General features: G+C 48.2%; 2 protein-coding genes across 2 annotated transcripts in view; one reads left to right on the top strand and one right to left on the bottom strand.

The window, feature by feature from the left end:
- NUP54 (nucleoporin 54kDa) overlaps positions 1 to 2,446 on the top strand; it is a 38,726-nt gene extending 36,280 nt beyond the window's left edge. The window contains 1 exon segment of the mRNA XM_015427114.1: positions 1,645 to 2,446. Within this exon segment, the coding sequence (XP_015282600.1) occupies positions 1,645 to 1,837 (193 nt within the window). The 3' untranslated portion in view covers positions 1,838 to 2,446.
- A 3,633-nt stretch (positions 2,447 to 6,079) lies between these two features.
- PPEF2 (protein phosphatase, EF-hand calcium binding domain 2) overlaps positions 6,080 to 12,965 on the bottom strand; it is a 59,252-nt gene continuing 52,366 nt past the window's right edge. The window contains exons 15-17 of the mRNA XM_015427107.1: positions 11,622 to 11,791; positions 9,151 to 9,238; positions 6,080 to 6,261 (exon numbers count right to left, since the gene is read on the bottom strand). Of these exons, the coding sequence (XP_015282593.1) occupies positions 6,080 to 6,261; positions 9,151 to 9,238; positions 11,622 to 11,791 (440 nt within the window). The remainder of the gene's footprint in view (positions 6,262 to 9,150; positions 9,239 to 11,621; positions 11,792 to 12,965) is intronic.

Genomic DNA, 12,965 nt, shown 5'->3' with positions numbered 1-12,965 from the left:
GTGAGTATCGGCGTTTGGCAGACAAGTTGCCGTTTTGGTTTCCCCTTCATATGTGTGTGTGTGTAAGAGAGAGTTCCAGGCTACCTCAAGAAGGGGAGTAGAAACTCTAATAAAGAATTGCAGGAGTGCAAACAGGGGGGGAAAGTTTGAAAGGTATATTTTAAATGCCTGATAGAACTTGAGAGATATGTTCTCCTAGATAAGGTATTATGTTTGCCACAAGAGTTCCAATCGGACTAGGGTTCCCTCTAAGATGAGTTTTGTGTGAGCTAGCTCACAGTTTCTTAGCCTCCAGCTCACACATTTTTGTCTTAGCTCAGGAAGGAGGGCTCCAGAGCAGACTTAATTTATGCAGTAGCCAAATCGCTCGCTCGCTCACAACTTTAGTGCCAGTAGCTCACAAAGTAGAATTTTTGCTCAAAAGACTCCACAGCTTAGAGGGAACATTGGATAGGACCCTAGAAAAATGCTGCTATTTTAAGTTTTATACTCACAAAGGGAATTTATGGCACCTTATGTCTTGTATGTATATCACCGTCCTTGAAAAAGATTGTATTCGATACGGGTAAATTGCTAGAGTCCCCTGGGATTAATGATTGTGAAACTGACAAGGTGCTGTTTGAATGTCTGAATGTAGTGTCAACCTGCACTTTGATGTATTCCTTTGGTGAACCTTTGTTGGGTAATACTTGACACAAATATTTATATAATAGTATAGAAAAAAAATTAAAAATAAAAAGCACAACATTGATCTAACCTCTGGGTGGGGCCCAGCGATCTCCCAGATTCACAGCTGAACTCCAGACAACACAGAAAAGTTTCCACAAAGCAAAGGGGGCTGCTTTGGAAGGGGGACTCTGTGACATCACACCCAGTTGAGGTCCCCGCCCTCCCCAGGCTCCACCCCCCAAATCTCCAGGAATTTCACAACCTGGACTGGGCAACCCTAGCAGAAAGGCTGGGTAGAAATTTTGTAAAGGAATAATACATCATACAAGTATTAACTTCTTAACCTACTTTTAACACCTGTGATGACGGTGATGGGGTAAACACAAAAAAAAAAAGGAGGAGAAACCTCTGAACAGAGAAGAGGGAAAAAATGTGCCAAGCACCAGAGGTTAAGAACATTTATGTAATCATGATTGATTGCAACACATGTACATGAAAGCAGAAATTGTACAAGGGCATAAATAGCAATGCACAGACATCAGCAGTGATGCACAAAAACAAACGTTCGTACACAAAAAAACTCCACAGCAAGCCGTACATGAATGCCGGCTAATATCCTGTTCCAAAATCTTCTTCAGGCTGTGACCAAACGTGACCTTTGTGCTTGTTGTAGCTTGCAGTCAAACCGAGCTGACAAATCGTCCTTGTAACTTGCAGCCAAATTGAACAATAATGGCCTTCAGGCATGTCTTCGGGAGGCAACTTGGGGCTCGGTTCATGGTGGCTTTGCCCTTCCAGCTTTAAACCTTCCCTTTATAGCTTGCCAGTACAAAGGAGAGCCTTTGAGCATGAGCCTCTGAGACTGTGGGGCAAGAATCAGAGGGCAGAGGACGTTCGCTCCTGGCATATCTGAACATTTTACAAATTAGGTGCTGCTTGTGGCCGAGAAGTCGGTACAAGACCTGGCTTGGGAGGGTCACCCTTTGGGAAAGAAGCCCTTCCTCAAGAGTTTCGCTAACCTCCCCGTATTCTTTTCCAGCATCTGAAGCAACAACAAGAAGGTCTGAGTCACCTGATCAGCATCATCAAAGATGACCTGGAAGATATAAAGCTGATAGAACACGGGTTGAACGAGAGCATTCCTATCAGAGGCGGGGTCTTCAGTTGATGGGACCGTTCCCCGTCTCTGGAGGCCTACGAAACACATTGCTTTGTTCCCCATGCCTAAAGCTTGGGAGGGGTGTTGTGTCAATAAACCTAAGGGGAAATCCTGAGAGAGATCCAGTACTAGTGGCGTTCCCCCCCCCCCAAGTTTTTTTCAGCTTCAAATCAGATTTTAGGTTTACAAAACTGATTTTAAGGGGCGGGGGAGGAATTTGGAAGTTGTGATCTAAAGTTTGCATTTCTGCAGCACCAGTTGTGTAAAAAAACAAAAACAAAAAAACTTTCAGACTTGGAAGTCTTGATTAGGAAGCCGTACATCCCCCCCCACACACACACACACTACATACACCACACAGAAGAACTGCTGCATAAAAGAACTGCTGCATAATGTGCATAACAAAGCCCTTCCCTTCGGTCTAGACAAACTGAATAAAATAGAGCTCCTGGGCTGGCTTGTGTGCCGTGATCCCTATGGCCATTTCTGGGTCTGAAGCTCTGGTGCGTGAGGTGAAGTTTGAGGATTTTTTTGTTGATCAGAACCTGAAGGCTATATTTTTATATCACTTTACTTAATCATAATTTGCAAAGCTCCTAGGATGTAATAAAGCCAGACGTCTCCTTCCACTTTGGTCTTGCGTGCTGTCTTTAGCGGATCACTTGGTTCTGTGAATACCTTTCGGTGACCTCAGTCTTTGTTCTGGAACATAAGAGGAGCCACGTTGGATCAGGCCAATGGTCCATCCAGTCCAACACTCTGTGTCACACAGTGGCCCAAACCCAGGGGCCATCAGGAGGTCCACCAGTGGGGCCAGAACTCCAGAAGCCCTCCCACTGTGGCCCCCCCAAGCAGCAACAATGCAGAACAACACTGCCCCAGACAGAGTGTTCCATTTATAGGTAAAGGTTTCCCTTGCTCAAAAGCCAGTCAAATCCGACTCTAGGAATGCGGTGCTCATCTCCGTTTCCAAGCCGAAGAGCCAGCACTGTCGAAAGACTTCTCGGTGGTCGTGTGACCGGCATGACTAAATGCCGAGGCGCACAAAACGCTGTTACCTTCCCACCGAAGCGGTACCTATTTATCGACGTGCAATTCCTTGCTTTCGAACTGCTAGGTTGGCAGGAGCCGGGACCAGAGATGGGAGGTCACTCCGTCACGCGGCACTCGGGTCTCGAACCGCCGAACTACCGACCTTCCGGTCCGCAGCTCAGCATCTTAACCACTTGAGCCACTTATACCTTGTGGCTGATAGCCACTGATGGACCTCTGCGCCATACATTTATCCAGTGCCCTTCTTGAAGCCGTCCCTGCTTGTAGCCGCCACCATTTCCTGCAGCAGTGAATTCCACCTGTCCTTTTATGGATCAAAAACTGGCTAGTTCATAGAAAACAGAGAGTGAGTGTAGGTGGGCAATTTTCTCAGTGGAGGGTGGTAAGCAGTGGGGTACTGCAGGGATCAGTACTTGGTCCACTGCTTTTTAACTTATTCATTTATGATTTGGAGTTGGGAGTAAGCAGTGAAGTGGCTAAATTTGCGGATGATACAAAGTTGTTCAAGGTGGTGAAAACCAGTGAGGATTGTGAGGCACTCCAAGGGGATCTGTCAAGGATGGGCGAGTGGGCGTCAACATGGCAAATGGGGTTCAATGTGGCCAAGTGCAAGGTGATGCACATTGGAGCCAAAAATCCTAAATATAAATACACATTGATGGGGTCTGAACTGGCAGAGACTGAGCAAGAGAGAGATCTTGGAGTTGTAGTAGATAACTCACTGAAAATGTCGAGACAGTGTGTGACTGCAATAAAGAAGGCCAATGCTATGCTGGGGATTATTAGGAAGGGTATTGAAAACAGATCAGCCGGTTAGAATGGATAGAAGGAAGTACTTCTTCACCCAAAGAGTGATTAACACATGGAATTCACTGCCACAGGAAGTGGTGGGTGCTACAAGCATGGACGGCTTCAAAAGGGAATTAGATAAGCATATGGAGCAGAGGTCCATCAGTGGCTATTAGCCACAAGGTATAGCTAGGGGCTCTGGGGCAAGTGATGCTCTGTCTTCTTGGTGCTTGGGGGGGTCAACAGTGGGAGGGCTTCTAATGTCCTGGCCCCACTGCTGGACCTCCTGATGGCACTGGTATTTCTGGCCACTGTGTGACACAGAGTGTTGGACTGGATGGGCCTTTGGCCTGATCCAACATTGGCGTCTCTTATGTTCTTATGTTCTTAATGATTCTTTGGGTGAAGAAGGACCTCCCGGTTTCCTCCGAAGCAGGATTTCAGCAGCTGCCTCTCCTCCTCTTCCTCAGATGCCACGTCACCTAGACTAGAGGGGAGTCTAGGGTTGTGAACTCCTGCACCGGAAGCGGCAGCCGTTGGCTTCACAGAAGTGATGCAGTGGGGCACAGAACCCAAACCGTTATGTATTGCTAGGCTAGGGATCCCCAAAGGCTTATAAAATATACCAATGAAAACAATACAAAGATACAATAAATAATCTTTGAAATAGAAAACAGTGCCCTGAGCTGGATAGCCCAGGCAAGCCCAATCTCATCCGGTCTCAGAAGCTAAGTGGGGCCGACTCCGGCAAGTCCTTGGATGGGAGTCAACCAAAGAAAGGCAGGCCCCATCAAGGGTTGGTAGAGGTGTCCACCCCAGCAGTCTGGGTTTCCCCAGCCACAGTATCTCTGTCTTAGATGGATTTAGCGTCATCCAGCTCTCACCTAGCCATTCCACCACTGCCTCCAGGCAGGAGGCCAAGACCGGAATTCCCGCTACCGGTCAATAAGAGGTAGAGCTGGGTGAGTATTGTCATTTGTGGAGGGCTCAAAGGTAGGAGATTTCTCATGGTGCGTCCAGACAGAGAGGCAACCAAGCTAATGATGGTTGCTAAGTGAAGATTGTTGAGTCCATGCAATCTGTTTGGATTGTGGCAGTACTTCTGTCTGGGGAAGAGAGCTTTCCACTGACACCAGAGCTTTCTTGAATGGGAAGAAAAGCCCTAATCACATGTTGGGGAGGGGCTGGAAGGCTAGAGCATCGGCTTGGCATGCAAAAGGTCCCAGGTTCAATCCCTGGCAGTTAAGGATCAGGAAGCTGGTGTAAAGCAAATGACCTCTGCCTGAAACCCTGGAGAGCTGCCGCAAATCTAACTAGACAATACCAATCCTGATGGGCTGCTTTTCCTGCCTTCGTGCATAAGTGGAATGGATCTGTGTTTGAATTTGTATGTTGTGTTAACCATTACCGTTCCTACACCATTGGCTGCCCACCTGAATCAATGCCCATCATAATCCGCTTGATTAGAGCAGAGGGGAAATGTTTGGAGACTGAAAATTAGCATCTGGAGTGAGACAAGAAACCTGGGTCCCTATTCAGCCCTGGGGAGGTCCATTGTTCTGAACTCCTGAATGAACTCAGGTTCAGTAATCTCATGTTGTAATTCCCGCCAAGGTTGATCTAAATAAAGGATTTATACACTGTTGGAACTGAGCTGTTTCTCCCCGCCCCCATGCACACAGTCATGAGCGTGCAGCAGTCACAACTTATGAACCAAGTTAGCATCTGTGGGTAGGGAGGAAGCTGTGGCTCAAGCAGTAGAGGCTCTGCTTGGCTTGCAGAAGGTCCCAGGTTCAATCCCCGGCATGTCTAGTTAAGGATCAGGTTGTACATGATGGGAAAGACTTCAGCCTGAGACCCTGGAAAGCCGCTGCCAATCGGAGAAGATGGACCAAGGGACTGATTCAGTATAAGGCAGCTTCATGTGTCCCTTGCCATAGCTGCATTTGCCTGGCTACTGGAATATTCACAGCCAGATTTTCTAGCATTGCCAGTTTAATAAAAGGCGATTCCTGTTAAGTTGTCATCTTGGACTTAGGACAAAAGACCTCCAACAAAGAGAAGCATTTCATAAATCTCGATTTATTCTTCAGCATGTTTTAAAACTGAAGACGTTAAAGGGGAACGCAGACCCAACGCCAAAGCCCTCGCATTAGGTTTACAAAGAAGGGATGTTAACTTTCTCACATCGAAAGCCAACGTTGAAAAAACAGGTGCCAAGAGACCAGTACGGAATAGCAGTATTAATCAGCGGCCGGCCGGCCATTGCCCTGTGTTTTGCAGCGGCCGGCTTGGTCTTTTCGTCCAGGTCAGAGGCACATTCTTGGGTTAAAAAAAAAAAAATTGGTCTAGTTTAGAAGAGGTCCCGAAGGTGACTTCTTTGACCGGGTGGGCCTTGTGGCGGCGGTCTTAGTCCATGTTCCATTTGGTGATGCGGAAGGCTTCGAGGAACTCGTTGAAGTCGATGTTCCCGTCCTTGTTGAAATCGATGCTGCGGGCCAAGTCGCAGATGCTGCTGTCTGAGATATCGATGTGCATGTGGGTGCTGAACAGCTTCCAGATCTGGTGGAACTCTTCGAAAGAGATTAATCCTGCCGGGGGCAGAGCGATAAGTAGAGTTATACCCTTCTGCAAGGGTCCCCAGCCTTTGTGAGCCTGTGGGCCACTTGGAATTCTGACCTTGTGATGGTGGGCCAGGCTGAGAGTGTGTGACTTGTCCAAGGTCACCAACAGCAAGCTTCCATGCCAGAGTGTGGCTTTGAACCTGGGTATCCTAGTCTGGGATTTTTTTTATATTTTATTTTTTTATTTAAGCATTTTTACCCCACCCTCCCCGCAAGCGGGCACAGGGCTGCTTCCAGAGGGCTACAGCCCATACATAAAATCCATAAAACAATAAAACAGCATCAATTATAAATAACAGTAAATAAATAAGTGCTTCTTAACAAGATGGTCTTTGGTCAAGATGGCGTCTCTGATCTTCAGTCAGTCCCGTTGGGGTGCCACTCTCCAGTAGATGTTGGTGTCACGCAGGGCAAGCTATACATCCCAGGGTGATCCAAGTCCAGTTGGAATTTCCACCGTTGGTGGTGGTGATAGCGGCGGCCCCTACGTGAAAGCCTGGTGGAAGAGCTCCGTCTTACAGGCCCTGCGGAACTGCACAAGGTCCCGCAGGGCCCTGATCTCCTCCGGGAGCTCATTCCACCAGGTAGGGGCCGCCACTGAAAAGGATCTAGCCCTGGTCAACGCAAGTTTTACCTCCCGGGGACCCGGAACCACCAACCAGCTCTGGGTCCCCGACCGAAGTGCTCTTGGGGGTTTCCCAATTGGGGGGGGGGTTTCCCCCTACTCTCTCGCAGCATAATCCAGAAGGACACAAAGAAGTGTCAAACTCAATTTCTAGTTTGCCATAAATTTTGGGGGAGGGAAATTCCTACGGGAGGGGTGTGCATGTGCCCGAGTGTGTGAACAGCTCTATTGTAGCGGGGAGAGTAACTCTCCTAAGACATGCATCTCTGCTTGCAATGCTTTAGAGATAACGTAACAGTGATTTACGGGTGGGGTTAGGGAAAGCGCGAACCACTAGGCAGAAATGATTGTGTTGTATGATTGGAGGGGCATAGGTTTGAATTTTATTCATTTATTTATTTCTATTTATATCCCACCTTGCCTGACAAGCAGGCTCAAGGCGGCGTACAATAATTAAAAGTACAATAAAAATAGATAAAATCCCAACAATATATAAAGTGCAGATTTAGTACAATTAGCAAAGTGCGGATGGCAATCGTTATAGGATGGCCCAGTATGACTAGACCAGTATCCCTGGTAGACACACTAGCCCCCTTCACCACGCTGGCTCTTCAGTTTGTCATCAATCAGACTATGTTTCAACGGGTGATTTGGTGGCAAGTGGCAGACAAAGTGTAATCCAGGTGAAAAAATTACTTTTGATTAAACACGAGGCCAAGAACAGCTAGATTTGAGCACGGGAGTACCGCAGAGGAGATTTCTGGGGCATGAGCGATGGAGAGTCAAATGTCCCTCCGTCAGATAGAAGTAGCAACGGAGATCCTTGAGTCTTTATATTCCAGACTCAAGGCAGGAAGGGTGTTGCAAAGAACGGAGCCAGGAGAGAGATTCACTTTCAGACTGGGATATGAGGACTCGGGGTTCTCTGTCCCTAGTTGCGTCTGACAAAGGGAGCGTTGAGTCTCAAAAGTTCATATCCCAAAAATGTCACTGCTCTCTAAGGTGCTACTAGATTCAAATCTAGCTGTTCCACTGCAGACTCTGAAACGACGATGGCAGGAGAAGGTTTAAGGAAGGAGAAGGAAGTTCATTCTTTGTAGGCCATTTCAACAGCCCCTGAACATGGCTTCCCTCGGAAACCCCATGAGGTTGCTGTAAGTCAGTTGCAATTGGAAGACAGTTTCCACCACCACCATCTGCGGAATACAATTATATACAGAGCCTCTCGTCAAATGCTGGCCTTCTGCCAGACTGCATCTGCATAGTTCCCAACAAAAAGGGCACCAAGGCTGGTCTTCGGAGAATGAAGAATTTCCTTATCCTTGTTCCTTAAAGCCAGGCCTGTAGCTATGGTGGGGCTTTGGGAGGCTCTGCCCCCTTTCTTAAAGGCAACGCCCAACAAGAATTTCTCCTGTAAATGCCTTTTTTCAATCATGTAAAAAACATTTTTTAAAGGCGTGCACTCCTTTAAGCAGAGTGGGGTGCTGCTGTTGACTAATTCCCGCACTGAGCAAGGGGGTTGGAGTAGGTGACCCCTAGGATCCCTTCTAACTCTGTGTCAAGAAATGGGCTCCTTTAAGGGAGTTTTTCTGCCTGTTCGCTTTCTTGACCCTAGAAGTCCTCACCCCCACCCGCCGGCTTGTTATTGCTGCTTAGGCTGGCAGAAGTGATTAACTTGCAGCAGCTGCAAACCGTCACCTAAAGTGGTTGGCAGCTTGCAGTTTAGAGATCCATCCTGGTAACACCCTTCCTTTGGCTAAATGGTCAATAGGCTAAGGGCGATTGCTAGCATAAGAACCCCTATGTAGAACAGACCGCTTGAGAAGACTCGGAGAGAGGAGTAGCCGAGTCATAATCCTCAGAACTCTGGCTTTTCTGTCTGCACTGAGAACTTCAGCCCCACCGAGGGGGGAAATTGCCCCACAAGCCCCAAAATCCTGGCCACGGGCCTGCCTAGAGCTTCTCTTGGCATCCTAGCTGAGACTTGACGGTGCTTTCCGCTCCCAGTGTGAGAAAAAGCCCTGGAATTCAGCCTGCTGCTCAGAAATGCTCTCTTAGTCACCAGCGCTGAGTACAGAAGATCAACTTGTCGGGTGAATGGATGTGAGAGTCAAGGGCAAAGTGGCGCCTGGTTACTTGGCCAGTGGGTGCTGAAAAGTACCATCAATTTAGAACCGGGTCCGACGCTAAAAACGCCGACAGCCGCTGCCGTAGGAAACCAGTGCATTTACCTGAATGGTCCGTGTCTATGATACTGAAGATAGTCTCCAGGTTGGGCAGGTTTCGGTAAATGGTCTCCAGCAAACTCGACTGCATGCGCTGCAAGAGACGGGAGCGAAGCTGATCAGACCCTCGCGTGTCCATCCCAGCCACTAGCCTGCAAACAAGGGTTATGATCCCCATCTGCCATAGTTAAGTCACACTAGTCACCTGTGGTTTGAAAACAGCAATTAACCAGCTTTCCGTGTCTGGTCACCTGGAGGAAATCCTTTGAAAAGAAATCTTGAGTCATTTCCCTCCAGCTAGGCTCTAAAATGGAAACCAGACTCAGCCCGGGGATGGGTGTGGGGGGGTGGAAATTGGCTCTGGGTGGGGGGAAGGTTGTTAGCTGGGATGAATCAGCGGGTATAGGAAGGGTTCAAAAACTCTCCTGCATGCCTCAGGGAGGGGCTGTGGCTCAGGGGAGCGGTGGCACAGTGGGTATATCCCACTGTCTTAACATCTGAACTGTGTTAGTTCAAGCCCCGCGCTGGTGTGAGCAGCCAGCCTGTTGTCCCCAGCTCATCGTCCACCCAGCGATTCGAAAGCTTCGGCGAGTAGATAAAATGGGAACCACTCCTTAGCGAGGGTGGGCACACCAACCTCCCTTCTGGGAGGGAGTTAGCTGACGGTCAGAGCTCCTGGTCAAGGCTTGTAAAAGGCAAAACAGCTTCCCGGCTACGAAAAAGAACGCCTGCGATGGATGTTCCGGCCAGGCGGTGGCAGTGTGGTGATTGACATACGGGTCCTGAGGCCTGGCCAGCAAGCAGCCGTGTGGGAAAATGACGGAGCCAGCCAGAAGACGTCTACACCAGGCAGTGACGGCGCGTGCAATTAAAGTCAATATATGTTGTCTTCCCTATCCCCTACGAACATTGTTAGTCCCTTGTCTATATATGGAGTAACTGTACATCGCTTTGAGCCCACTGGGGAAAGCGATTAATAAATGGGAAGTATTATTATTATTATTATTCAATGGTACACCTTCCGCTTGGCATGCGGAAGGTCCCAGGTTCAGTCCCCAGCATCTCCTGTGAAAAGGACCAGGCAGTTGGTGATGGGAAAGACCTCCGCCTGAGACCCTGGAGAGCCGCTGCCAGTCTGAGTAGACAATCCTGACCTTGATGGACTGAGGGTCTGATTCAGTAGAAGGCCGCTTCAAGTGTCCCCCACATTCCCATTATCTTGGTCAGTGCAATGATTGGGACTACACAACTTCTACATCGTAAGTTCTCTGCGAGAAGGAAGCTAACCTGGGACAATTCTCAGGCGAAGCTGCCTTCTACTGTGCCAGACCAGTGGTCTCAAGGTCAGCCTTGTCTCCTTGGTCTGGAAGGGGCTCTCTGAGATCTCAGGTGGAGATCTTGCACCTCACCTACTACCTGATCCTTCTCATTGGAGATGCAGGGGCCTGAACCTCGGGCCTTCTGCGTGCAAAACAAGAGTCTCTGTCCCTGAGCCATAGCCCCTTCCTCCTTGGAAGGACGCATCTCTTCCATGACACATTTAACTTCTTCATAATAATACCCAGAAATGCTACCCTTGTTGATGATGGGCTGCAGCAGCAGATTCCCAGATAGTCCTGCTGTACATTGCACTGGTCAGGCCGCAGCTGGAGTATTGTGTGCAGTTCTGGAGGCCTCACTCTCCAAAAGGATGTGGACAGAATGGGGCGGGTGCAGAGGAGAGCGACAAGGATGATCGGGGGCCTGCAGACCAAGAAGCCCTACGACGAAAGGGTGAGGGACTTGGGAATGTTCAGCCCGCAGAAGAGGAGGTTGAAGGAGGACACGATTGCTCTCTCTAAGTATTGGAAGGGCTGTCACTTGGAGGAGGGCAGGGAGCGGTTCCTGTTGGCAGCAGAGGACAGGACTCGCAAGAATAGGCTTAAATTAAGGGCGGGAAGGTACTGGCTGGATATTAGGAAGATTTTTTTTGCAGTTAAGAGTAGTTCAGCAGTGGAACTGTACTGTGCCACTCTGACTTGCAATCATGGGTTTAAATTAGGAGCAGGAAGGTACCGACTGTATATTAGGGGGGGAAATTGACAGTCAGAGTTGTGCCACAGTGGAATCGGCTGCCTATGGAGGTGGTGAGCTCCCCCTCCCTGGCAGTCTTCAAGCAGCGGCTGGACAGACACTGGTCAGGGATGCTCTAGGCTGATCCTGCATTGAGCAGGGGGTTGGACGAGATGTCCTCTATGGCCCCTTCCAACTCTGGGATTCTGTATCTCTCTAGGAAAGAGCACGTGAGGAAGGCTACACGCTACCGCTGTACTCTGCCGCTCTCTCTAGCAGCTTCTCTGTTGGCTCCCTCAGAGTTCTCAGGAAGTGAACATTCCTTCTGGAAGGTTCTCTGATACGCCAGATCAGAAGATCCTCCTGCTACGGTCTCAGACATTTCTGTCGTCTTCACTTGGACCTCTGACGGCGCGTTTTGTTACCTCCTGGCTTGTTGACTTCTGCTCCATCGCGATGTGTCTCAGCCAATGGTTGTAGTCCAACTTCCCACCGATGAGGCGGGGCACCAGCTGCTGCCGCAGCATCCGCCAGGGCAGCCCCAAATGGAGGACCGACTCGACAGCGGTGGCCCAGTCGCTTAACGTGATCACACCTGTTCGGACAGGAATACCGACACGTAAGGAGAGCTTGCGGAAGGAGCCACAATGAAAAGAAACCCGCCCCCGAGATCTCAGCGTGAGGTAAAAATGGATCTACCAGTTCCCAGTTTTCCTTGGTTGAGGAAGGCACACCCTGGTCAAGACCCCAAGTTAACAGACCTCAATGAGGAAACTCCTTTTTCCAGCCCCCCCACCACAAAGGAAAAGTTGTCTGCTGCCACCTATAGGGGAAAGTGAAGAGCTACAGGTTTAGTCATCATAGCAAAACTGTCCTGCAGACAGAACAAGGTTTGAGTCCGGAGGCACCTTTAAGACCAACAGCGTTTTATTCTGGGAATAAGCTTTCCTGTGCATGCACACTTCTTCAGGCATCTAAAGAAGTGTGCATGCATATGAAACCATATGCCCAGAATAAAACTCTTAAAGGTGCCTCCGGACTCAAACTTTGTTCTATTGCTTCAGAACAACATGGCTAGTATCCACCTGTCCCTAAAACAATTTAAAAGCTGTTTTATTTTTTAAAACAAATTTAGAGTCCAGGGGCACCTTTAAGACCAACAAAGTTTTATTCAAGGTATGAGCTTTCGTGCACACGCACACTTTTTCAAATAGACTGGGAGGAAGGTAAAGGTTCAAACACAGCTGACCACCTGGATTTATTTTTTTAAGTGATTTCTCAAACACTCCTCTCGACTCCTATCCCAATTTTATTTATTTATCGAAATCATTTTCACGCTGCCTTTCCACCTAGTCCAGGGTCCTCAAAGCGGCAAACATTAAAGCATTTCAAACATTAAAATGCATTTAAAATGTAAATATATTAAAAAACGTAAAACAAATAAAACATAATATAAACACATGAACACATAAGGATTTCCTCTGTGAGTAGAACAGGTTCATGGGTGCCAATCCTACGACGGCAACTTGAAATGTAAAAACAAATATTTCCCGAATAGTGTTAGCGTATACTAAATTAGCAGCCGTTGGAGTATAAATCATCCTCAAGAATTGCACAAGCATGCTAAAAAAAGTTTAGTTTTTATTTCACACATAGAAATTCCTGGTTAGAAAAAAGGAAAAAAATAAACTAGTAAAAATATATTTACAGTAACGGAACAAAGGGCGAAAGCAAATCCATCCCCCCCCCCCCCCCCAAATAGAAACATA

This window comes from Gekko japonicus, unplaced genomic scaffold (assembly GCF_001447785.1).
Source record: "Gekko japonicus isolate JY-2015 unplaced genomic scaffold, Gekko_japonicus_V1.1 scaffold565, whole genome shotgun sequence".
Taxonomy (NCBI): Eukaryota; Metazoa; Chordata; class Lepidosauria; order Squamata; family Gekkonidae; genus Gekko; species Gekko japonicus.
The sequence above is the reverse complement of the archived record's forward strand: the minus strand, read 5'-3'. Positions and strand labels throughout refer to the sequence as shown.